General features: G+C 46.8%; 1 protein-coding gene and 1 long non-coding RNA gene across 6 annotated transcripts; one reads left to right on the forward strand and one right to left on the reverse strand.

The window, feature by feature from the left end:
* TCAF2 (TRPM8 channel associated factor 2) lies at positions 1 to 24,114 on the forward strand. 4 transcript variants are annotated; one of them, XM_038559286.1, is made up of 8 exons: positions 1 to 83; positions 2,300 to 2,945; positions 14,260 to 15,251; positions 15,547 to 15,644; positions 16,658 to 16,871; positions 17,191 to 17,430; positions 18,331 to 18,668; positions 21,329 to 24,114. In XM_038559286.1, exons 2-8 carry the CDS (start codon positions 2,323 to 2,325, stop codon positions 21,575 to 21,577), a joined length of 2,754 nt encoding a protein of 917 aa, XP_038415214.1. In that variant the 5' UTR covers positions 1 to 83; positions 2,300 to 2,322; the 3' UTR covers positions 21,578 to 24,114. The 4 variants fall into 4 exon arrangements, with proteins under 4 accessions (XP_038415214.1, XP_038415217.1, XP_038415215.1 ...); XM_038559289.1 differs by lacking the exon at positions 21,329 to 24,114 and adding an exon at positions 18,782 to 19,168; XM_038559287.1 differs by lacking the exon at positions 1 to 83 and adding an exon at positions 1,317 to 1,680 and having other exon boundaries at positions 1,784 to 2,945.
* LOC102155280 lies at positions 778 to 23,984 on the reverse strand. Of its 2 annotated transcripts, XR_005371212.1 has the most exons (5): positions 23,763 to 23,984; positions 18,606 to 18,662; positions 15,011 to 18,242; positions 1,472 to 1,527; positions 778 to 919 (listed from the first exon to the last, which is right to left on the reverse strand). It is a non-coding gene; the product is annotated as an uncharacterized LOC102155280 (long non-coding RNA). The 2 variants fall into 2 exon arrangements; XR_005371213.1 differs by lacking the exon at positions 1,472 to 1,527.
* Positions 24,115 to 26,869: the final 2,755 nt, after the last annotated feature.

A 26,869-nucleotide genomic window follows, 5' to 3' on the forward strand; every position in this document is an offset into this window, starting at 1 on the left:
CTCCGCGCCCCGCCCCGGCCGCCCGCCGCGCACTGCCGGAGCCCCCCGCGCCCGAGCCAGCGCTGCACATCCGCCTGCTGCTCGTGAGTCCGCCGGTCCGAGGGCCCTGGGGTTGGGGCGGGACCGAGCCGGGGACACTGGTGCGCCCCGGGGGCCAGAAGCTCCCGAGAACGTGCCCTGGGCCGGCCTGTTCCTCTCTTCTCAGGTCCCAAGTTTCGTTTCGTTTAGCTGGACTGCTGCTGTTTGCTTTTTGTCTCAAAACACACCGACTTGGGGGTCGGGAACCTGAGGGAGCCGTGTGCGCGGGTGTGTGCGTGCCCGTGCGGCGCACCCCTCCGGGGGAGCAGGACCTGGGGCATCTCCTGCGGCGGGGTCGGCTTGCCCGGCCGCCGCGGGTCCCGGGGCAGTGGAGGCCGCTGTCTCAGAGGTGCTTGGGCTTCCTGACCTCTGTCGCTGCTTTCCCCCTCCTACAGCCGAAACCTGAGGTCACCCACACGCCCCGTGACACTGCGCGTGCGTGTTGGATCTCTTGGGAATTCACTGTCCTGGGAGCATTACTGAGAAACAGGCGGTCAGACGGGAAGGGAAGTTGGGGGGTGGAAAGGAGCTGGACTTTGTACAGGAAATACAGGGCATGTTCAGGGGTGCCGCACCTGCTGCAGGTTTGTAGAGAATGTAGCAGGAAAAAAAAGTCTGCAAAACGGCGGGGGGGGGGGGGGGAGGCCAGACCTGGGTGGCTTTCAAATCCAAGGCAAGGCTCCCAGCTTTTACCTTTTGGGGACTGGATGAAATTGGAGAGTTTTTATTACAAAGAGGAGCGGATAGGATGGCTTGAGGAAGACTGTGGGTGAGAATCCGTCCTGAGACTAAAGCCAGATCCGTGTAGTCTAGGTGCCAGTACAGGTGATGTTCGAGGGACCTGGTGACGCAAGATGAACAAAGTGAGGGAGGCAGCTGGCTGGCTAAGGAAACAGGAGAGAGGCAAAGGGAGAGGAGAGCTTTGGTGTCTTAGGTTCATTTCTTCCCCCAAAGTACAGCCTGCTATAAGAACCTGAGTCAGGTTGTTTGGGATGTGAGCCCAGAATGCCAGAGCGAGGATGTGGGAAGGGAGAGACCAGGAAGGAGGGAGGGGAAGGGAAGGGCATAGGGCTGAGCTGTTTACCCTGTGGCCAGCTGCAGCTTGGAGCTGTGATGAGGAACTCCAGAACGCACCTGGGGACCATCACACCTGGCCGTGTGTCCCCGACATCCCCCCCCCCCAGTGTCAGCTAACCACCACTTCAAAGCTGCCCCTGTGCACCTGCCCAAGGGACAAGGCATTCCAGCGCTCAGGAGATTCCTGCCTGGTGGCTCCTGAAGTTGGAGGTGGGCCGAGGGGAGTGGACAGGGCACCCGGAGTATGGCCTTTGTCACTTGGGGGAGCCAGAAAGGTCAGCATAGGGACAGACCCTCGTGTTTCCTCAGTACTCACCGTGTGCTCACAACAGGGGGTTTTCATATGCATTCTCTTCATCAAAAACAATCCTCCTGGGGGTATATGAGTCTCTTTTTAGGAATGGGGAAACTGAGGCTTAAGTAATTTATCCAAGAGGAGCTGCTTCAAGGAAATAATCAGCTCAATTTTAGGCACCCTGAATTTTAAAAGACCTCTGGAAACCACAGGATGCTACCCACCTACAGGTGAGGGCTGACATGATAAATTGGGAGGCATTTCAATTCATTTAGTCAGAAGTATCCCCCAAAATGCAGTTTCTGGAAGGTCACCTGACCTTTTTGTCCACAGAGATGCAGTGCAATACCAAGGCAACTTCTGCACACCAGTTCTCCCCTGCACACCAGGCCCCTCCCTGGGCCACTCAGGTCCTGCTCTGCCCCACCCGGCGCCCTCCGGCCACCCCGCCAGGTGCTGCTTTGGGCTGGTGTCCTCTCCTCCTGAAGCATTTCAGATCTCGGTGGAAATGTCAGTTCCAGCTCCACAGTCACTCCTTCATCTAGTCCTTTCCTAACATGCGATCTAGATTCTCCAGTTGCCTGATAACCCATCACTGGTTTATCTTCCGAAGTTATTAATTGTTGCATTTCCCGTATCCGTTTATGTACCCGTTATTGTCCTTCCCCTTCTGAAATAGCAGATTCATGAAAGTGGGGCCCTTGTCTGCTATGTTCCTTGCTGTATTCCCAGGGGTTGGCCCACAGTGGGGATCCCAGTAAATGGCTTTTGTGTGAATGCATTTGTTGTGTTTTTCGCTCAATCCTTCATCAGTTCTAAGCCAAGTTGAGTCTTTGGTTTTCTCTGCAGCATCTGCAGCAGCTAGTTGAACCATGGTGACAACTCCCACCCGGGCTTTCGAGGCCCTCATGGATGGAGTGACCAGCTGGAATGTCCCCAAAGACCCCGTCCCATGTGAACTGCTTCTTATTGGAGAAGCCGCCTTCCCAGTGATGGTGAATGACAAGGGACAGGTCCTCATTGCTGCCTCCTCCTATGGCTTAGGCCGCCTGGTGGTGGTGTCCCATGAGGGCTACCTGATGGATGCTGGCTTGGCTCCATTTCTTCGTAATGCAGTGGGTTGGCTCTGTGCCTCACCTGGGGCTCCCACTGGAGTGCACCCCTCCCTGGAATCATTAGTAACTATCCTGCAGGCCTGTGGAGTTCAGGCACAAGTTCAGTCAGACCTGGGCCCCCCCCTGGGGGTTTACTGCATCAATGCCTACAATGATAAGATGACTGCAGAGCTGATCCAGTTTGTGAAACATGGAGGTGGCTTGCTCATCGGGGGCCAGGCCTGGTATTGGGCCAGTCAGCATGGTCGTGACAACGTGCTGTCCAGGTTCCCTGGGAACCAGGTGACAAGTGTGGCTGGAGTGTACTTCACCGACATCTATGGGGACAAAGGCCGGTTCAAGGTTTCTAAGAAGATACCCAAGATCCCACTCCAGGTCGGGTGAGTGGTATTTCCCCACAGGGAGTCTGACACATATTAATGATAGTTTCAATCTCCCTCTTCAGTGAGCTTCCTTTTTTTATTTTTTTTAAAGTAGGCTCTGTCCCCAACATGGAGCCCAAAGCAGGGTTTCAACTCATGACCCTGAGATCAAGACCTGAGCTGAGATCAAGTGTTGGATGCTCAGGGGCCCCTGGGTGGCTCAGTCGGTTGAGCATCTGACTCTCAGTCTCGGAGTCTGAGAGTTCAGCGTAGAGTCGGCTTGGGATTCTCTCTCTCCCTCTCCTTCTGCCCTTCCCTCTACTCATGCTTGCTCTCTCAAAAATAAATAAATAAAATCGTTTAAAGAAAAAATTGAACACTCAACCAGCTAAGCCATGCAGGCACCCCCGAGCTTCCATTTTAATACACGTGATTCTCCACTCTATTTTGGAACCACCAGAAGCCAAACACAGGATGATGAAAACACACCGAGGCCCGAGGGGGGCTGGGTTCTCTCTGCTACTCCGTCCTGTGGCCAAAGAGAAGAGCTGATCTCACTCACCTCTCTGTTTCCCGTGTCTAGCACCTGGGGTGGCGAGAGCGCGTATCAGTGTCTCTCAAACAGATGAAAGAACGCTGTTGTGGGAGCACTGCCGGGTGCCAGGCCGGGTGCCAGGCCCCATCCAGCGGACCTAGCCTTCCCTCCTGCTCATTTATATTCCAGTGCAGAGTTAGGCAACTGAGGAAACGAATCGATAGAAACTCTAGCGGGTGCTGATATGCGCTACGAGGAAAGTAAAGCATGACAAGTGGACAGAGTGACAGGGAAGGGAGGGGAGGGTACTTAGGGTCATCAGAACTAGGTGGTGTTTCAAACAGAGACACTTAATACAAGGAATTGACTAAACAGAGCTGAAAACCTCTACAAGAGACAGCACGGTAGCCGAAGGCTTAGTAACAGCTGGACTGACAGGGTGTCCCTGGAGCCCAGGTGCCGAGTCACCTGGTGGACGCTGGAGCCATGTGAGGCCTGTCTAGCAGGACCTGGGACCCCAGATGTGGGGGCTGTCCATGGGACCTGGGGTCTCAGAGGAGATGCCCCAATTGTCAGCAACACAGGCTGAAGAGAGAGACAAAGAGCCTGGCTCCTTCCCTCTGCCTGCCTGGCCTCGGGCCTCTACCTCTGCCCCCCTTGGGTGTCCCCACCAGAAGCCAGGGAAGGGCAGTTCTCTGAAAAGCCCAGCAGGCTGGAGAAGCGCGGTAGCGAGTGGGTGTGAGTGCCAGCAAGCAAGTGGCCGGCTCAGAAGGCCTCTCTGGTCTGGTCTGGGGACCCCTAAGAGATCTCAAAGAATTTAGGGAATGAGCCTTACCAACATCTGTGAAAAGAGAACTCGCAGGGAGGAAAGGAGGAGGCCTGAAGCCGAAGCCCACCTGCTTCGTTGCAGGAACATCAAGGAAGCTGGTGTGCCCGGAGCTGAGTGAATGAGGGCTGGTGTAAGGGAGAGGATGTGGGTCAGAGGAGTGACAAGAGGTACTTCTATTTCGAAAGGAACCCTTCGATGGAGAACAGGCTGCAGGAGGCAAGGGTGGAGGCAGGAGACCCATCGGGAGGCTCCTGAAACAGCCCACCCAAGAGGGGCAGGTGGCTCAGGGTGATAGCAGCGGAGCTGAAGGTGACATTCGGGACCCGATGGGTGAACATGGAGTAAGAGGGCAAAAAGGCGTGAGGACTTTGGGTCTGGATGCCTTCAAGACTGGTGTTGCCACTTAAGGAGCTGAGAAGGCAGCTCAGAGGAGACGGGGCATTTCATTCTGGACACTTGGGGTTTGGGATCACATCACAGGTGAGATCGGTGACCAACTTTGGCCACATGTGACGGAGGCCTCACCACAATGGATTGACTGTGCAGGAGTTAATCTTGTGTAACGTGAAGTCCAGATAGCTAGGCCTGTGGCAATGACAGGCTCATTCATTCTCTGTCTCTCTCTGCTCCGCCTGCACCCCTGCCCCTGCCTTCATGGCATAATCACCTTTACCTTTATGGGTACGAGGTTGCCCCTCCCACTTCAGGCGCTACACCTACACCCGGGCCAGGAGAAGCTGGGATATCCACACCCGCTGCGGCGTACGTTCCTTTTGATTCAGAAAATAAAATATTTTCTGGAAGCCCTGACCATTAGACTTCCTATTACATGTCAGTGGCCCAAACTAGCTCAGTTGGCCAGCTCTGCTGCCAGAGGGTGTCGGGGCGGGACGTTTTTAAAAGAGCACTGGCAACTCTGAAGAAATCAAGATGCTGATAGAAAGAAGAGCATACGCGTGGTGATGAGCAGCTGGCAGTGCCCCGGGCCGTCAGCCCCAAGCCAGGGTGCGCTTGGACCTCCTTCCCTGTGACAGGGTTGGGAGGGGGTGGGAGGTGACAGGTTACTCAGAAACATCAGGGTGGATCTGATCCACTCCAGCCCATTTTTGCTTCTAATTCTCAGGGACAAACCCCATGAGCCTGACTCCTCTTAATTGTGCCAAAGGCTCTGGTCCATCTTATTATAGCTATTTTTCTTTGTCTACACATACATTTTTCATCTCTGCTGATGAACCAAAGTTATATTTTGTGTTCCTTTTGACTTTCAGTTACAGAAAATTTCAAACATGCAAAAGTAGAGACCTTCATAAGAACAAAGTCAGTTTCACTGGAGCACCTGGGTGGCTCAGTGGTTGAGCATCCGCCTTTGGCTCAGGTCGTGATCCCAAGGTCCTAGGATCGAGTTCCTCGTCAGGCTCCTCATTGGCAGCTTGCTTCTCCCTTCTGCCTATGTATTTGCCTCTCTTTCTGTGTCACTCATGAGTAGATAAATAAAATCTTTTTTAAAAAATCAGTTTTACTGATAGCCCCACCCCCCATTTCACCCCAGATTACTCAGAAGTAAATCACAGACATCGTATCAGATTTCAATATGTATGTCTAAAGTTATAAACATTTTTGAAAACATAACCACAGGATACCGTTGTCACATCTAAAATTGTTAATAATTCCTTAATGTTATCATGTATTTCCATGATTATCTTTTTTTGTTCAAAGTTTGTTGAACTTGGTATTTATTAAAGCCCAAATATTTTGACTGATGGTTCTGACTTTTATATCTCATATGAGTTGCCTCACCAACTCTTCTTATCTCTTGCTTTGTTCTATTTTTTGTTGGAGGAAGTAGGTACTTTGTCTTGAGCAGTTTCCTGCAATCAGAATTTTGCTGATTACATCCCTATGGTGTCATTTAATATATTCCTTTGTTCCCTGTATTTTCTGCACACTGGAAGTTAGATCTAGATTCTATGGCTGGGATTGGCAAACTGGCCAGTGGGCCAGCCCATTTTTGTAAATAGTTTCATCCGAGGGACGCCTGCGTAGCTTAGCAGTTGAGCATCTGCCTTCAGCTCAGGGCATGATCCCGGGGTCCTGGGATCGAGTCCCGCATTGGGCTCCCTGCGTGGAGTCTGCTTCTCCCTCTGTCTGTGTCTCTGCCTCTGTGTCTCTCATGAATATATAAATAAAATCTCAAAAAAAAATAGTTTCATCGGAACACAGCTACACCCGTCTGTGTACCTACATGTTGTCTATGGCTGCTTTGGAGCTACCAGGGGCAGAGTTGAGGAGTATCAGCAGAGACCAGGTGGCCCACAAGCTTAAAATGTCTATTACCTGACCTGTTAACAAAGTCCCCTACACACACCCCGATTTAAGAGGCTTGATGAGATTTATGTTTGAATTTTTGGCCTGACCACTTTAGAGTGGTACCATGTTGTGTGTCCACAGGACGGAACCTAACGTCTGTTTCTCTCATGGTGACATTAGCAGTCATTAATAATCATTGCCTAACCCTAGATTCATTAATTCATTAGTGGTTATAAAATGATAGGTTTAAAGTTCTAGCATTTCTTTTATTTAATATTTAGAATATTTCTATAAAAATGAACTTCCCTTCCTTCACTATTTGCTTCCTGCACTATTTTCCTGTGGTCCAGTCTGTGTAGGGAAGGCAGGACAAGTGCTGGATTCTGCTTCTCTTCCCCTTTTTAACCGGTTTTCCGAGCACTGGTTTGAGTGGATCCCTAGAATCTTCCAAAGGCCTCCATTGTGAACTCATGGATTGAAACACATAATAAATGTGTTTCATCTTAGGTTTGGCCATTATGAGCCTATTCACAAAAAGGCTCCTGAAATTTTTTTTTTTTGAAGATTTTTTTATTTATTTGAGAGAGAGAGAGAGAGAGAATGGGCATGAGCAGGGGAGGAGAGGCGACAGAGGGAGAAGCAGACTTCCCAAGAAGCAGGGAGCTGGATGCGGAGCTTGATCCCAGGATCCTGAAATCATGACCTGAGCTGAAGGCAGACGCTTTACCAACTGGGTCACCAGGCACCCCTGGAACTCCTGAAATTTCTGACCCAACCTTCATGGACTTCCTTGTTTCCGTCTCATGTTCAACACGTTCCTGCCCCCTACCTAAGAGCAGCCATTTCTCCAAGGAACCCTTACTTCTTTGAGTGGGAAATGGTGTTTAGGAAACAAAGTCTGTTGGGTGCTCACTGCTCCTGGGCTGATCATTGTTTCCAGGCCTTTTGAGTGGGCTGAACTAAGAAATAAGTATTTTTAAAAGATACATACATCAAGAGTTCATACTGATGCTTCAAATTCAACTTCAGGGCTACAGGGTTTTATTTAATTGAACAATCTTACATCTGTTTCCTTTTTACCCCTTGATGAAAAAATGTGAGCTCTGAAAAAAGTAACTTAATGATTCATTGGCTTGATACCACAATACATACATAACGGTTGCTAAATAACGGTACTACCAGCACAGTTAAAGATGATTTTCAGCTCCGTTCATCCCTATGATATATTTTATTAGGTATATAAAGTCAAATTACTATTCTTTAAAGACACTTAGACTAGCTCTCCTCTTTGTGGTTATACCACTAAGTGGACACACATGAGATTCATTTAGATATTTTACCCTGCTTTTTGGGAGTTGCATTTGTGAATTAATATTATTGTAAAAAATATTATTGTATAGTTATGTAACATAGCTGTGTGGGTCTACAGTAAAATATTAAGCCAATATTTTATCCCTATTCCCTTAACATAATTTTCTTCTCTCCCTTTAAAAAAAAAAAAACTATCTTTACTCCACTCTTGGTTGATACATGAACACACACACACACACACACACACTTGAAAAAAGGTGATAGTATACCACACTTATTTTTCTCCACCTTACTTTTTTTACTTAATATTATTTTCTGGAGATGGCTCCATAGTAGCCTATAGATATTCACTATATATTTTATTACATTGAAATGTATGTGTGCCGCATAATTTATCCAGTTGGTTTTTTACTGACAGACATTTGAGTTTCTAGTATTTAAAATCTTTTTCCAGTATTCTTTTTCTTTTTTAAAGATTTTTTTTTTTTTTACTTATGAGACACAGAGAGAGAGAGAGAGAGGCAGAGACACAGGCAGAGGGAGAAGCAGGCTCCATGCAGGGAGCCCGATGTGGGACTGGATCCCAGGACTCCGGGATCACACCCTGAGCCAAAGGCAGATGCTCACCCGCTGAGCTACCCAGGTGCCCCTTTTTCCAGTATTCTTACTATTACATCTATCCTGCAATAAATTCCTATGTGCATTTCTTCATATTTTTACCATATCACTGCAAATAAGATTGGTGAGTCAAAGGAGAAGTGCAAATGTAATTTCTGCTAAACATTTAATTCCCCAGAATTGGGTTCCCCAGGAACCCAGCTCAGGAACCAACACAGTGTACAGGAAGTTTACTAGGAGGGACTCTCCAAATCAATGCCTATGGGGGAAGGGGAGATGGAAGGATTGGACAGGAGAAATTGGGCCGTGAGGTAGATACTTAGTAGCAAATACTTTTAATGGTATTTTCACTATTAAGTAAAACACTGGGAAAATTCTAAGTGTTTAATAAATGGAACATTGCTTCCATTATTATGGTATATCTTACTCTTCAGCTCCTTAAAGACTTATTACTTAAAGAATAAGAAAATACTCAAAATAAAATAAAATTAAGATATAAAATTAGATTAAAATGATATGCCAAATTTGTTAAGGCAAGTGTATGTACGTAAGTAGAAAATAAAATACTAGAAGAAAATAAAACAAAGTTTTAATAGTGTATCTCTAGGGATAAGTTGATAGGTGATGACTGTTTTCATCTTTAAACATTTCTGTAATTTCCAAATTGTCTATAATTATAACCTGAGAAAATTTTATATTACTTCTCTGCCTTTTTATAAAATCTTAAACAATAGGAAACATTTCCTCAAATTATACTTAAGACGTCGGCTCGGATTCAGTCCTCCTTCACCTGGCATCACCTTAGAGGTTTTTAGGGAACTTCCCTGCCAGCAAATCTTGGTGCAAAGCTCCTGGACTGACCCAGCAGGTTTGCTAACTTCAGATTCCTGCTGGAGGCAGGAAATACTCTGTCTGCCAAGGAGAGGGGCGGTGTCTAAAAACCCAACAGAAGATAACTCTCAATGTCCTGTCCCCAAGGGCAAGAGCTGACCCACACCTGTGGTTATGTACCCAGGAGGGCACTGCCCTTGCTTTCATATGCAAGGTCAGATCCAAAGGCACTCACTGCTTTTAAGCCAAGACACAGTGGAGTCTAGGGAAAACATTACTCCCAGAACAACAGCTCAATACACAACAGCTCTAGACCTGTAAGGTGTAGAATGTATTAGGAACTGCTCACATGAAGGTGACGCCCTTGCGTCCACCCCTGGTTCGGGGGAGTAGGCCTAGCCTCAGGTCCCCAAAGAGTGGAAGGGCTATCCCCAGCAAGTGTGTATACACGCATCCCGCATTCATCCACCTTCCCAGGTAATATGGAGGTTGATATACTTCTACTTTCACTTTCTTGTTTCCTGAGGTTTACAGCATGCACTTGAAGGCAAAGATCACCTGGGTCTGCTGCTGTCCTTGCTGGGGATAGTCCTGCCCCCTCCCCCCATTCCCACTCCCAGGTGGGATGTGTGTGGCATTCCTCAGGCCCCCCTGGCTGCCCTAAAGGGAAAAACAAATGCTTCCCTAATAGAGATCACAGTCCAGCAAAGACAGGAGTCGCCCTCAGTTTACAAATGTCTTAGTGATTTACAAGAAGGAAGCATTCTTATCCATAACCTAACTTCCAGAAGGAAATGCCTGACTATTTTAATGTCAATGCTTAACTAGAGGGAAAACCAACCTTAACTGGACAATGGCAAGGCCTCCAGTATCTTGGAGGTCCTCCTTCGCATATGAAAGTTCTTTGGAAAACCTCCCTTTTCCTGATCTCACCCAACTCCAAGTATATAATCAGTTGCTCCTCACAACCCCTTTCCAGCTGTTTCTGCCCACAAGTCCTGTCCCAGTGCTTTTTTTTTTTTTTTCAAGATTTTATTTATTTGAGACAGAGAGCAAGAGAGCACAAGTGGAGAGGGGAAGAGGGAGATGCATACTCCCAGCTGAGCAGAGAGCCTGAGGACTTGATCCCAGGACCCTGAGGTCACGACCCTGAGATCAGGACCTGGGTTGAAGGCTGATGCTTAATCGACTGAACCACCCAGGCACCACTATCACCATGCTTTAATAAAACCATCTTCTTGCACCAAAGACATTTCAAGAATTCTTTCTTGGCCTTGGGTTTTGAGCCCTAAAGTCTTTCCTGCATCAGTCTGAGGTCCCTCTGAACACCACCACCTCTCATTTCCCTTCTTCTTCAGTGTCTCCTGCACTGTCCTCTCTGAAGGGACACATTGCATTTCCTTTTCTATAAATGCTGTATTATTTGCACCTTCACATCTGTTTATTTATCTAAATATTTATTTATTTATTTATTTATTTATTTATTTATTTATTTATTTATTTGGATGGGGGTGGGCAGAGAGAGAGAGAAAATCTCAAGACTCGCTGTGAAGTGTGGAGCCCGATGCAGGACTCAATCCCAGGACCCTGAGACCATGACCTGAGCCCAAATCAAGAGCCAGATGCTCAACTGAGTCACCCAGGCGCCCCAACCTTCACATCTATTTAAAGCCTCTTTTGCACAAACTGTACATGTTGATTGCCATATACTCACCTATGGGCTTAATCCAAGGACTCAATAATTAAAGGAGAGTTTCTGCTGTGTGGACAACACTGGCTGTAGGGGCAAACCACCCTGGATTTGCTTCCCGTTCCCACCAGTTATTAGCTAAGAACCATGGAGCAGCTGCCTAACTTTTTTAAGCCTCATTTATAAAGCAACAATAATATATTTCAGGTTTATCATGATTTAAAGAGAGAATCCAGATGTGTAGATGCCTAGCATATATTAAGCCTCATTAAGTAATAGCTACTTTCAATATTTTTCAGACTTCAATATTGTAACTAGATAGTATACAAGATTTTAAATATTGGTAAATAGATCATCTGAGATCATTCATATTGCCCGTCTAACATTGTCAATCTGTTGAGAATTGCCTCATGTCCCATCTACTATGCTTGCTCCTCCTTCCTTCTTTTTTCTTTTGAGAAATATCCCATCTTCTTACAAAAATATTTCTAAAGGAATTCAAGGTTACTGTGAAAACATACAACAGAAATATGTAGAAGAGAATGGCAGGTTGTCTTCTATCCCAAGCCTCTGAACTAAGGTAGCTACTACCACTCTGAGAAGCTTGATGCAGATCATCTAATTTGCTCATCTGTGCATGTGTGTAAGCCAAAAAATGGTATTTTTATTTAATGTATCATGTTTGAGAAAGTCTGTTTCTTTCTGTATATTTATGTCACAGATTGGTGGAATATGGCATTCTGGGCTTTCTGTTGTCCTCAGAGTTTGGAAGACTATTGCCCTATTGTGGTCTGGTTCTAATCAAGTGTGTTTTTATTCCGCTTGAATCATTTCTATTCTCTTTTTTTTTTTCTCTTAATGTTACCGACTCACTGGATGCTGAGAGAGCCATTACCATCCCAAACGTGATTAGGAAGTCATCAAATTTTAATTTGCTTTGCAGCAGTTTTTGCTTTCAGTGCTGTTTTTAAGATCCTAAAAACTGATGAAAATTGTATCTTTGGTTAAGTGTAACTTTTACCCATGGAAAAATATTCATCTTTGTGTATTTTAATTCTTTCCTCTTTGAATTCAGTTGCATCTCTAATTAATACTAGCACTTCTGATTTCTTTTTGCAGTGTTTTCCAGATATAGCTTTGTTGCTATCTAGATTTCCTCACTTGCAGCCCTTCTGGATCCGTTTCAAGTCTGTCTTTTACAAGCAGCTGATACCTAGATGTTCTTAGCCCAATCTAAGAGCCTCTGTCTTTTCATATAGAAATTTAACCCATGCATATATAGTGATAACTTCAGTGTATCTCTTACTCTTGCCTTCTTATTTTGTTTTTATGCTTTCTGTCTACATCCTTTCTTAAGTTTTCTCTATTCCTTAAATTCCCCAACACATTTGTAGATTATACATTTCATTCCTATTTTTCAAGCAGTTACTTTAACATTTTAAGTTTAATTTGTGATTTTTAATTACCTGAGAAAATAAAATTTCTTACATTTTCCTTATTTGAAAAAAAAAATACTAATGAGGCTAAAGCCGCTTTGACCATCTCTTTCAAAACCAGCCCTGTCTCACTATCCACAACCCAAAAAAGTTTATTGTGGTTTTACCCTGACTTTCTTGACATTTACGTTGACATATATTAACTTTGTTTTATTTTTGTCTTATGTCATCGGCATCACCAAGTTCTGCTATTTTAGAAATTTTTTTTTGCTCAGCAGAATGTTCTGGACATCTGTCCACGTTAATTCGCATGGATCTACTTGCTGTTATTAACCAGTAAATAACAAGCCATGGTATGATTAATGCCAGTTTTTTATTTGTTTCTCCCTTATGCTGAAGAGAAATTGGGAGAAATTGTACAAGAGGTACTTTTTTCAGTAATGTTTTGCTACTTGAACAAATTCTTTTTAACGTTTGATTTTTAGAATGAGACAATAAAGTTTTATAAAGGTAATTAAAATTATCTATAATCCCACTAGCCAAGATGGTCATTGAAGACATTTTGATAAATATGCCTTAGATTCTGCTTCTATGACTGGTTTGATGTTTTCTATTTGTCTTTTTTTGTTTTGTTTTGTGTTTTTGTTTTTGGTGGTTTATGAAAGTTGGCTTATTTAGGGCACAGTTTCTTGGAATCTGATTTTTAATTTTTTTCCATTAAGCATTTTCCAATATTATTTAATAATTATTTTAATTACCACATGGTAAACCATATACAGTTAACCATAACTTATTTAACCAATCCCCCATTGTTTGACATTTAGAGTATACAAATTGGTTTTTAAAAAAATCTTGAAGTACAGACTTTGTCTGAATTTATTACATTTAGACCATTTCTCAATAAAAAGTGGAAAATAATTTCATCAGATTTAAGTGATAATTTTAAAAGAGGGCATGTTTGCATAAATCTTTAAGTGTAGTACTAACAATTTACTTGTGTTTCTAGCTCAGAGCTAGGAATTTGATGTTTCCACAGCTTTTTTTCCCCAGAAAATTAGCTCTGAGAAATGTAGGAGTAGGATCACTTTCTCTAGGAATGGACTACTTTTTTCTAACCTATTTATATGTTTAATTACTTTAAAAGACATGAAAGTCAAGTCAGAATATTCAACACTCATTTGACTAACATGGGAAGAATTCCTGGAAGTGTTTACTTGGAGAAGATGGACTTGAAGATGTGCACATAAGGCCACTACCACACTCCTCAGTATCTCATCAAAGCGTTTTTGTTTTGTTTTGTTTTGTTTTTTTAAGATTTTATTTACTTATTCGTGAGAGAGGCAGAGACATAGGGAGAGGGAGAAGCAGGCTCCCTGCAGGGCTCCATCCCAGGATCCCGGGATCACAACCCTGAACCAAAAGGCAGATGCTCAACCACTGAGCCACCCAGGTGCCCCATGTGTCATCAAATCTAGGACCACATCAGTTATAAGCAGCACCGTTATCTTATATGTCACTAAGAGCAAACACTCCCAAGTAAACAATGATATACCATCAGTTGGTTGTTAAAAGGTAAAGAAAAATGCCTTAGACTCGAGAAAGTAAACGGCATTACCTACTCAAATCCTAGCAGTTATTAGGGAGAACGAGGGGATTGGCATGAACGAGGTCATCTTTGCACCCCTGCCCAGATTGTGAGTTTGTCTACCTTGTGAGTTTGTCTAAGTGCTTCTCCGCCTGACTGTCGCCCCTTCTGTCCCCCTGTCACTTGCCAGGTGTGGGGAGGTTCTCAGGCAAGATCAGCAGCAGCTCCTGGAAGGGATCTCAGAGCTGGACATCAAGACGGGGGGAGTCCCCTCGCAGCTGCTGGTGCACGGCGCCCTCGCCTTCCCTCTGGGGTTAGACGCCTCGCTGGGCTGCTTCCTGGCAGGCGCCCGCTACGGCCAGGGCCGGGTGGTCCTGGCTGCCCACGAGGGCATGCTCTGTGCTCCCAAGCTGGGGCGCTTCCTGCTCAATGCTGTGCGCTGGCTGGCCAGAGGCCAGCCGGGCAAGTGTGGGGTGAACACGGGTCTGGAACACCTGTGTGCCCTGCTGTCGGAGCATGGCCTGGAGTGCAGCCTGCAGCCCCACCTGACTCGGGGCTTGCGCGTGTACTGCTGCACGGCCTACAGCGACCGGGAGGCCCGGCAGCTGCGGGAGTTCGTGGCCGAGGGTGGGGGCCTGCTGATCGGGGGCCAGGCCTGGTGGTGGGCCTCCCAGAACCCGGGCCGCTCCGCTTTGGCCGGTTTCCCCGGTAACATCATCCTCAACGGCTTTGGCCTGAGCATCCTGGCTCAGACTCTCCAGGCAGGCCGGTTCCCTGCCCCGACCCCCGAGATGCGGGGCTACCACTTGCGCAAGGCGCTGTCTGAATTCCAGGCTGCGCTGAACCACGGGGCTGGGGACTTGGGAAAGCTCTGGCTGGCGAGGCTGGGAGCAGATGGCGCAGCCTTCCTGCAGATCCCTGCAGAGGGGGTCCCTGCTTACCTATCCTTGCACCGACTGCTGAGGAAGATGCTGCGTCTGTCGGGCCTCCCGGCCGTGAGCCCCCAGCGCCCCGTGGCTAGCGACTCCTTCGAGGCGGCGGTGCTCTCCTTGGCCACCGAGCTGGCACGTGCCGGGACCGACTGCTCCCAGCTGGTGCAGGAGCTTGGGACCTGGACCTGCAGCTCCAGTCCGCACCCCTCAGAACACCCCATCACCGTGGAGATTGATGGGAGCAACCCAGGTAGAGAGCGAGGAGCGCACCCCGAGCATCAAACCCTGGGGGAAGCGGGGGGGGGTTCCCGGGATCGCAGGACACTGCAGGTGCTGAAGCTCAGGTGGGGCAGCTTCACTGTCTCTCGTGTGCTTTGGGGAAGATGGGGTTGGGGTCCCGCTTGGGAGGGATGCGTGCGAACGGGAAGCATGGATGAGTTGAGGTAGGCAGGGGAGGGGTTGCGTTTCCGGGAGGGGTGGCGAGGCTCCAGGTGCAGCAGAACCAGGTGGGGGAAGAACTCAGCCTGTCCTCTGGCTCTTGGCAGGCAGCTGTGATTCCTGGGTGAGCACCGGCCTCTACCTGCCACATGGAAAAAGTGCAGAAGTCTCGCTGTCGGAAGCCGCAGCCTGTGCTGGCCTGAAGGTAAGGCCAGAACGCCCACTGCTGACACCCCAATCCGCAAAGCCACACCTTGTCCTCAGCTCACAGCAGGGCTGCTGGGAGGCCAGGAAGGGACTGCTCTGCCCATTTCACAGATTTCATAGATGAAGCAGCTCAATTTCAGGGAACCTAAAGGAGTGACCTGGTGCCAGAGCTAATTTCAGGTATTCAAACCCAAGCCCCTGGATGTCCATGTATAGTAATTTTACCTCCCCACGGGGATGTGAGGGGGGCCAGCACCCGTCACATCCTCAGGACCACACCTGCTTCACCAACAGCACACGGCCTTTCTGCATTATACGTCATTACCTAGGCACCCAGAGGGTGTGCTTCATCTAGTCACAAATATAGGCCCTACAGACAGAATTAAAATTGTCCTGCCTCAGCTCTGAGGGTCACTTCCTGTTACAGGAGGTCTTTTGCTTACATTAAACTTAAGAAAAGTAACCCCAGGACTCCAGACAAAACAGCTTTCAACCCATCTGACCCAGAAGGAGAGCCCTTGACAAAGGGAGAAGTGAGAATCAATCCTCCTGGCTCAGGCCAGATCCCGCTGCCTCTGGATGGGTGGCCTCCTGTCTGTAAACAAAGGGTGGGCCACGATCCCCTGTGGCTCATCCTGGCTTTGGAGTCACCACATGGGCATCGCCCTGACATGAGAGCCTGTATTCCACGTGGTACAGAGGCACTGTGGGGCCCTAGTCAGTTTCTGTCTCAGGGTTATCTTCCCTGGTCTATCTGGTGACAACCCACTGTTGAGTTGTTTAAATCCCTAGGAGAATGGTTTTACATCCCCTTCAGTCCCTATGACTTTTGAAGTACAAAAATTCCTTAAGTTTCCATGCATAGCTCATAGAAGGGGGAAGCTGGTGTTTTTCTAAGACCTGCCATTCACTCAGCACACACATAGCACCCCCCCCCCCATACACACACACACACCACACCACACCACAGGGACCTAATTCCTCCTACACATGGTGGAATCACCTCCCCAGGTACAGATTGGCTGCCACACCGATAACTTGACCAATGCCAGCAAGCTGTCTCGAGCCCCTGTGGTGACTCACCAGTGCTGTATGGACAGGACCGTACAATCCATCTCCTGCCTCTGGGGTGGCCTTCTCTATGTCATTGTGCCAAAGGGCAGCCAACTGGGCCCCATATCTATCACTGTCAAGAGGGCTGTGCCTGCCCCCTACTACAAGCTGGGTGAGTGGACTGAATGCTAAGGGTCTGAAGAAGGGGTGCTGAGGATGCCACCATTAGTTATGGACTGCTTGCTAAAGGGGGATGGGGGTAGGGATTGGCGACAGAAAGCAGAACCGTTCAAGATATAGTGGAGGTGGGAGCTATGGCATACCATGTCCATGGAGACACCTGGGCAGAACCAAGGGGAAGGTCTGGAGGCCTGTCCTTCACTTCATAGCATGTAGATGACATGTAACTAGTTCATTATTTCATTGTCCTCCTCCTGGAGTTCAGGGTAAGTTGGGGAAATGGATAACAGGCTCATGATATTTATTCCCAGGTAAAACCTCTCTAGAGGAGTGGAAGAACTGTATCCAGGGGAGCCTGGCTCCCTGGGGAGAGCTGGCAACGGACAATATCATCTTGACGGTGCCAACTGCAAACCTGCAAGCCCTGGAGAACCCCGAGCCTGCACTCTGCCTCTGGGATGAGATGATGTGTGCTGTAGCCCGGCTAGCAGCCCGGCCTTTTCCTTTCTGCCGTCCCGAGAGGATTGTTGCTGACGTGCAGATCTCAGCCGGTGGGTGCTCCAGGGGTGTGCTCCCAGTCAGTGGACACCACTTATTCATTATTTTGTCTTATTTAATGTCCCATATGTAAAAGGCATAATCTTACCGGTAAAAGAAAAAAGACATAATAGACATAGACCTTGACGGGGATGCAAAGATGTTCCCATGTGAAAAGGTGAGTCCTTTACATCTACAAAGTGAGATTTCACAGGATAGCAGAACAATCTCAGGGGGAAAAAATCACTACCAGGAGTTTACAGACAGCAATGAGCCTCCTCTTCATTGTTTCAAGGAGATGTTAAAACAGAAATATTTTTTCAAACGTAAGTCAGAGTTGGCAATGGAAGGAAGGAGTAGGGAAAGAAGTTTATGGTAAGTATTGAGAGGTTTCCGTGAAAGAAAAAGAAGGAAACGTGTTTCTGACATAGAGAACATTCCTTTAGACCTCACTTTTCTTCTCTTATAAAAGGAGAAGATCATCTCTGCTAAAGAGTATAAATCTGTACAGTGGGTGGCTTACACGGCGGAAGAACTGACACGGCTCTGACCCCAAGGATCCCAAATCCAGACATGGGACGTAGTGCTGCAGACTCACACGATAGGAAATGCACAAAATAAAGCACTGAACTGTAGCGAGAACAGCTGTGTAAAGTGTATTCGTCTTCTTCAGGGCTGGAGAGGGAGGAGGGCATAACCCTGGCGTGAAAGGCTGGGAAAGGGGCTGGGGACTGTTCAGTTTCTGACCAAGTAGCCATCTGCTTTCCAATCAGCATGGACATTCTGGTATTCCTGGGGGCAGCCAGGATGGTAAGGAAAAGTTACCCTGCAGAGAGGAATGAAGGGGGATGGTTTGTGTCCCCCCGCCCCACCTGACCCCACCATTGCCTCATCTCTTCCTTCTGCATCATCAGGCTGGATGCACTCCGGATACCCCATCATGTGCCACCTGGAGTCAGTGCAAGAGCTCCTCAATGAGGCAGGCATGAGGAGCACGGGTCTGTGGGGACCCATCCATGAGCTGGGTCACAACCAGCAGCAAGAAAAGTGGGAGTTCCCGCCCCACACCACTGAGGCCACCTGCAACCTCTGGTCTGTCTACGTGCATGAGACGGTCCTGGGCATCCCCAGGGCTCGGGCCCACCCTGCCCTGTGCCCTCCAGAACGAGAGAAGAGAATCCGAACATACCTGGGCAAGGGAGCCCCTCTGTGTGACTGGAATGTGTGGACGGCTCTGGAAACATACCTACAGGTATGGAGCAGAAAGTCAGGAAGGGCATGGGGGACCAGACTGCATGGTGGGGTTTCTCTAAGATGAGGATACTGACACTTGTCCCACTGGCCTCCTATCCTTTGTGACATTAGGTAAGAGGAAATGAAAAGTATTCTGGAAAACAAGTAGAGAAAATACAGCCTACTGGTCTACTGGTCACGAGCAGAAGTTCTGAGTTAGTCATTCTTGAGGTTGGAGCCCAGCGCCTCCACTCACCAGTTTTGACCATGGTCACCAGATAAGTGCTCCAGAAGGGGGAGCTGTTTTGTTGTGCTTTGTTGCTTCTCACCTTCGTTCAGGGCATCAAGTGAGTGTTGCATCCCTTCAGCCCCTCATTGTAACAGTGGTGTGTCTCTGGGACAACTGTGTTACAAGAGGCTTTTTTAGGAGCTCATTGTTGTCAAGGTCTGACTTCAGTTACCCACTTGAAACTGAATGAATAAGTGAGGGGGATCCCTGGGTGGCTCAGCGGTTTAGCACCTGCCTTCGGCCCAGGGCATTGTCCTGGGGTCTCAGGATCGAGTCCTGCATTGGGCTCCTTCCATGGAGCCTGCTTCTCCCTCTGCCTGTGTCTCTGCTTCTCTCTCTCTCTGTATCTCTCATGAATAATAAAATACACTTAAAAAAAAAAAAAGAATAAGTGAATAACCAACCAAGCCAATGGGAGAACCCCAAAGTCCTGAAGCAGGTGGGCTTCCTGTGAAAGGCACACAAAGCCCTGTCCCTCCCCTGACCTGCACTGAGCATTAATGTCTCCGAGTTGTCCCCAGATCGGACCCCATGTGCGGTCCACCACAGCCCTGCAGGAGAGTGGTGTCGCCCACTTCTCCCAGAGGCAAGTGCCAGGTTCCAGAATTTCAGCAGCCTGTCCCGTATCGCTCGTTTAAATAATGGACCCAGAGCCTAAAGTAGGGAGGTAATGACAAGTCTCCGGCTTTGGCACTGCCACACCCCCTCAAGTTGTTTTCTTCCCCGTGTTTTCTATGAGTGAACGCAGACAGCTCGAGTCCACGAGATGACTGTGCACCGCCTCAGGCCTGTGTCGTGCAGCCACTCTGAGAGCCTACAGGGAAACACACTAGAAATGCCGTTTGCCACCAAAGTGTCAGCGAGAGCCATACATGTGCCCTCCCCACCCACCCACTCACCAGGGAGCCCTGAAGATCATTTTGCAGAAGCTATGGAGAGACCCATCACCTTGGAGTCCTTGGTCTTGGGATGGGCAGACACCTTCGGACTCCTCCACCTGCCCCCTCCCCCTGTCACCTTGCAGGTGCTCCCTACCTTTCTCTGTCTTGGCAAGAGCCTCCTATGTTGTTCCAGCCTCTTGCCTCCACCCCCACAGTCCATCCTCCAGTTTACTTCCCAAATAACCTCAAAATCTCACTCTTCAAGTGGTCTCCTCCACATACAGAGTAAAGTCGAAGCCACTTGGCAGGGTGCAGAAGGCCCCGCATGACAGGCTTGCACCAGCTCCAGCTCCCGTTTCTCGGCCTCCCTAGTTGGCCTCCCTAGTTAGCCTCTACTGCTTCCCTCCTGCCCCCGAACACATCTTCCGCCTCAGCTTCCTACCCACCAACCCCCATGTTTCCTTCCCGTGGCCGAAACGTGCTTGAACATTTTAACCCGTTGCCTCTCTCACCTGTCAAAATTCAACTCTATTGCCCTCTGCTCCTGACATTATTTCCTTTTTTGGTAATTTATTTACACATCTGTCTCTCCCACTGACCCGCGACCTCTGGGAGAACAGGAGCTCTTCATCACTTTTGTGATCAAATATCAGTGTGCACCATACCTGGCACACGGTAGATATTTAATGTCATGTGTGTAAGAAGAGTTTAATGTGTTGATGTACTAATAGTGACGTGCAGGAGGACTGTCAGAGCCCAAGGCAGTGAATCAGAGGGAGGCCTTGACTTCAGGATGTCATCTGTCCTTGGAGTCAGAATTCTCCTCCTAGGACACCCCAGGATCCTCGCGCGTTCCACATCTCTATTAGCGAACAAGGGCCTCCTGCCCGTGGCTTTCCGGTGGGCCACCCCTGTGAGAACCTAAGTCACTGTCCTTTTGAGCCCCTGGTGATGTGCCTGCATCTTTCTTGTTTTGCCCCAAAGCGAGTGTTCCACAGAGCAAAATAGTAGCCTTGACGACAGTTACCGATCTGAGATGGCTGTATAAGAACAGGGGCTTTACTATGCCTGGGAAGTGTTGGAAGTCCCCAGCCTTTAGGATCCCAGAGACCAATCATGAAAGACACGAGGGTTTCCCACCTCGGTTGGGCTCAGACCCATCTGATACCTAGGAAAACACTTAGGATCTGGGGATATAACTTATAAATTAGAGATAATGATAATAACTGTCATTTACTGAGTATTTACGTCTTTTCAGATATTAGCTTCCCTGTGAGGTCCCCTACTAAATTCGGGGGCTGTCGGTTCAGTGGCCAAGAGGCGGAATGCACCAACAGGATTGTATTTATGTGCAGGGGTAGGATGGGGAAACAAAGGCAAATCACAGGAGGGAAGTTCATGAAAGATCAAGGGGAAGGAATCACTGTGACTGAGATATACTTTGAACAGGCATGTTGCAGGTACTATGACAAATTGGCTCCTCATCCTGTCTCTTCTTTCTGTTCTCAGCTGCAGGAGGCCTTTGGGTGGGAGCCCTTCACCGAGCTCTTTGCAGAGTACCAGATGCTCTCTGGCATCCCCAAAGACAAGGCTGGCAAGATGAATCTCTGGGTGAAGAAGTTCTCTGAAAAGGTGCAGAAGAATCTGGCTCCATTCTTTGAGGCCTGGGGCTGGCCTGTCCAGAAGGACGTGGCGAATAGTCTGGCCTATCTGCCTGAGTGGCAGGGAAACCCCATGCGGGTGGACATGCATCACTAGGAGTAGACGAAGTGTAGCAAGGTGGCGGAGGGAGAGCAGTTATGGTCACAACACAAAATGACACCAACTTTCTCAGGAAAATGCCCTCATTGCTGCTCCCCTGTTTATACTGTCACTGTCACCTACTTGTTTCACCATCTAATTCTCCAGCAGAGGATCTTAACGTCTGTGCATCTTAAGATCCTACGGGCTCTTGGCTTCTACTTTTGACCAACAGTTCTTTCTTTTCTTTTTTTAAAGATTTTATTTATTTATTTGAAGGAGGGAGAGAGCACACACAAGAGAGCAAGCACAAACAGGGGGAAGGGCAGAGGGAGACGGAGAAGGAGACTCTGCTGAGCAGGGAGTCTGATGACGCAGGGCTCGATCCCAGGACCCCGAGATCATGACCTGAGCTGAAGGCAGATGCTTAACCACCTGAGCCACCCAGGAGCGCCTTGACCAACAGTTCTAAAGACCATGAGTTTCCGTAATAATCTCATCCCTGCTGAACTTGAACACGGCTACTAATTTTTTTATGCTTTGGGAAGTTCTCTAACAGCAAAAGAGACAGGCTGGTATAGAGAGCCCTGAGCGGCTTTGGCTTTATGGAAAATCTCTTAAGGTCTCTGTACTTCTGTATTCTCATCCATGACATGGGGATAAAAGTCTGCCGTTTGATGGCAGTGAAGTGTTCATCCACTGCGACACACATACACATGCAAGGGCTTTAGCTTTGGCCAGGGCTCATGGTGGCCTGTGTGTCCAGTCTTGTGTGGACACCCTGAAAACCGAATCCCACCTCAGAATTGGCCACCTTGAGATGGGCATGCAGTCCTTGTCCGTGTAAGAGTATTTAATGCATATCAGTGTTGTTCCGGACACGGTACTAATGATCCGTACTGAGATCCTGTTCTGTCTCATGTCCTTTCTCCCACCGCTGCAAGGATTCTTGGGTATGACACAACCCGAAGAATGGTGTAAACTCAAAACAGATGATATAAGGGGCACCTGGGTGGCTCCATCAGTTAAGCATCTGACTCTTGGTTTCAGCTTGGGTCATGGTCTCAGCGTCATGAAATCAAGCTGCCATCAGGCTCTGCATTCAGACAGAGTCTCCTGTTCTTCTCTGCTTCTCTCCCTGCTTGCTCTCCCTCTCAAATAAATAAAATCTTTAAAAAGAGAGAGAGAGATGGTATAAACTCAAACTGGATGACATAGAGCCACTTGGTCTTCTTGGTTAGTTGCACGTTCTAGTACTTTTGTTTCAACCAAAAGTAAATGTCACAGTAGCAAACGCTACCATGTCCACCAGCCTGTTTGTTCTTAGCACAAAGCAGGCGACAGACCCTTCTGGTCACTACAGAATCAAGGCACTGTCTGGTGTTAACAGCAGCCATGCTGAGAAGTCCACGTGCATGACAGGCTCCACCTGGGAGCAGGATTATAGCAGGCGCAGCAGAGCAATTAACCCATAACACAACCTCCCTGAGCTTTCTCATAATCCATTCCAACCCATCCCAACTCTTTGGCTACGTGGAGTTCTCACTGAAGCTTTGTCTCCAGGATTAATGAATGAGGTGTGGCCATTTTTCTCTAGCTTGATTTTGAACCATATTTTTGCTGTTTTGAATATCATTCCATGAGCTGTGTTGAGAGTAGAGTGGCTCCTCAGAAGAACAACTGACTGGTGGAAGTCTTCTTCTGGATCCCATCCTCTTCCTCCTGATTCTAGGATAATTTCCTTCTATTTTAATCTTATCCTTTGCCAGGTGCTTTTCACTTGAAAGGGGCTCAATAAACATTTGTGAAAAGAAAGAACAGTAATGACACGTAGCACACAATGAGCAGTCAGTGTGTCCCAGGCATTGTGTGGGCTGTTTTCTGAGTCATCTCATGGAACCCTCACAACAGACCTTTGAAGTAGGTACTGTTATTATCCCCACATCAGAGTTGAGAAGACAAGACAGATATTTAGGGATATTAAATAACTTCTGAAGTCACCAAGCTAATAAGAGGAAAAGTTGAACCCCCAGGGCTTGAGTGGAACTCCCAGCAATGAAAAAAAAAATCATCCTTGAAGGATTTATAATTAAAACAGAAATTCACCTAGAAAAGAGAAGCTCATCAAACTTCTGATTTGCCTCATGTTAACTACTGAATTTTTGTTAAATATCAAAGTTAACCTCCCAGAAGGCATTAGTACCTGATTTTCTGGTTGTCTCCGCAAATGATTAGCCTATCGGTAGGGAAAGGATTTGAACCCAGGAAATTCAACTTCAGAACTGGTATTCTTAACCATGATGTTAAGGAGGAGAGCACAGGTGGTTACTACTGGGTTTAAGAGGTTGCCATAGAGACAAAGACAAAACCTGACTCTTCCTCAACACTCTGTAGGGGAAACTGGAGCCTTCCCTTCTTACAATTCTAAGTTCACAATTACTTGTAACTGTGAGAATCTCAGGGTATTCCATATTCCAGAGTATATTTAATGCTCACAAGGATGTTAATGGAGCCATGGTGAATCATCAATAAATGCTGTTTGCCAGGAACTGTTATAAATGCTTTTATTTATTGATGCTTACAACAAAGCCACAGAATAAGTACTAATGCTGTCTCTGCTTGGCAGAGAAGGAAGCAGAGATACAAAGGTAAGTGGTGAGGCCACATTTCCAACCCTGGAAGCTGGACCCCCAAGCCCACCCTCAGAGCCAACATACTATATATGCTTCCTGGGTCTACTGCAATCGGCAGCTCTGCTTGCGAGAGACTCGCGTGTTTGGCTACTGAACCACAAATGGCCAACCCGATCCAAACTGCTAAAAACCAAGCATGTGATTTCTAGTTGCTCAAAAAGAAAATTACTTAATGATAAGGGTCATTCATCCAAGGTACACATCCTTTAATACCACGACCCTGCCCTACCTAGTCTGGAGGATTTTAAAGATCTGATACTTCAAAATCACAGCTTGGTGGAGTTCTAGAAGCTTGTCTCAAACACAAGACTTGTATCCAAGTGTCCTTTGCTCATTCTGAAGGATATCCCAATTTCCATCTTCATGTCTCAGAACCCGTGGGACAAGGAACCACATATTTTTTCTTTAAGATTTTATTTATTCATTCATGAAAGACACACAGAGAGAGGCAGAAACACAGGCAGAGGGAGAAGCAGACCCCCCATGAGAGCCCGATGTGGGACTCGATCCCGGGACTCCAGGACCATGCCCTGGGCCAAAGGTAGACACCCAACCACTGAGCCACCCGGGCGTCCCGTAACCACATATGTTTTATGGACTATTAAATCCAATGTCTGAAATATCCACATTCAGAGAAAACTGGATAAATTTCAAAGGAAAGACACCACCAGGGTAATTTAGGGAAGTAGTAATGGCTGCCTTACAGTTTTAAAGGCGATAAAAAGGACTCTACCTGTATCTTCTCCCTCACCACTGAGTTATTTAGAAGTATGGGCAATTAATTTCAAAAACATTGCAGAACTAGTGGTTGGTCACACCGAATGGAACCATACAACCTCCTACTTCCAGCAAATATTGTTAAACTGAAATAAATCCTGCTAAAGGGAATTTAAGTAATTTCTGTCGAGTGAACCTAGAGTTGTAGATTCTGGGATCACCTATATTGTTCTTTGTCTCCTCCTTGTGGCTGCTCAGAAACATTACAATTTCTGACCTTCAACAGCACTGTTCCATGGAGGCAGAGGCAAACAGTCCCTGCCCTAGCTTTCCTTTACAAGAGCTATCCATGCTACTCTTCCTTTTTTTTTTTTTTTAATATTTTATTTATTTATTCATGAGAGACAGAGAGAGAGAGAGAGAGAGAGAGGCAGAGACACAGTCAGAGGGAGAAGCAGGCTCTACGCAGGGAGCCCAACGTGGGACTTGATTCCAGGTCTCCAGGATCAGGCCCTGGGCTGAAGTCAGGTGCTAAACCCCTGAGCCACCCAGGGATCCCCATGCTACTCTTCCTATAAAGCAACTGGCTCTTCACTTTTTAAAAAAATATTCTAAATGAATTTTTTAAAGCCAAGAAATATAACTTTTAGAAGAGGGCAAATACACAAATTCCCTGAAGGGGTAATTTAAAGCCTACTGTCCAAATCTTTAAGATCTTTGAAAGTTTGTCTTTATTATGAAGGCAAGTATCTCACCAAAAGACCCCTCATGGCTTTTGATCTTTGAATAGAGATACACAAAGGAGGCCAGCTTCGCTTGCACTATCCATGAAAAAATCTCCCAAATCAATGTACTCTTACTCAAATAGAAATAAATTCATCTACTGTTTAGCTCGTAATATTGTTGAAATGGATTTAGATTGTTGGCATATAAGAATAACTTCCCATATCAATTACACATATGAAATTTTGGTTAATACTTCTCATTAAATTATGAGCTTCATAAGATAGATGATCATTACAGCAAGCCCAAGAAAATCTTTAAAAAAAAAAAAAAACAGGGCCCTGGGTGGCTCAGTTGGTTAAACATTTGCCTTCGCTCAGGTCATGATCTTGGAGTCCTGGGATTGAGTCCCATGTCAGGCTTCCTGGTCAATGGGGGTCTGTTACCCCCCTCAAATAAATAAATGAAATCTTAAAAAAAAAAAAAAAAAAAAAAAAAAAAAAAAAACCTTCCCAAAAGATACCATTTTGGCCACAGAGATATCTACACCATAGAGAAATATCCTCCCAAAGTAAACATTACCTTTCTGTCACTTAAACCCTCTCTCCTAGGAAACAGGTTCAGACATGAGTAGTCTTTTTAACTGATGGAGTTAGACCATTCCATATATGGGTAGGATCCTTCAGTCTAACCATTTGGGATGTACATGAACTAGTGACCACCCAATGGGAAAAAGAAGTAATAAGATGCTCTTTGGATCCCAGTCTAGGCTGGCTTTCCACTTGATTCATACCACACAGAAAAGGAAACTTGGCCACTTGGTTAAAAAAAAAAAAAAGTCTACTCATAGAATAATATTGAGCGCTACAAACTACTTATCAAAAATTGAATAATGATAGGATAGCCAGCCACAACATGGTTAGGCTAAGAAGAACTCTGGCAAAAAAAAAAAAAAAGAAAAAGAAAAAAAGCATAATAGGAAATAGAACTCAATCTACTGAGAACTTCACCTATACCTGCATCAATAATCACCTCACCAAATGGGGGCCATAAGCAGGGAATTCTGACTCTATCCTGAAGACCAGAGTCTCAGACTCAAGGGTCTTTACTTCTTTTGGGGGGGGGGCGGATTTTTAAAATTATTTTTTTAATTTCAATTCAATTTGCCAACATATAG

The sequence above is a fragment of the Canis lupus genome, chromosome 16 (genome assembly GCF_011100685.1).
Source record: "Canis lupus familiaris isolate Mischka breed German Shepherd chromosome 16, alternate assembly UU_Cfam_GSD_1.0, whole genome shotgun sequence".
In the NCBI taxonomy this organism is placed as follows: domain Eukaryota; kingdom Metazoa; phylum Chordata; class Mammalia; order Carnivora; family Canidae; genus Canis; species Canis lupus.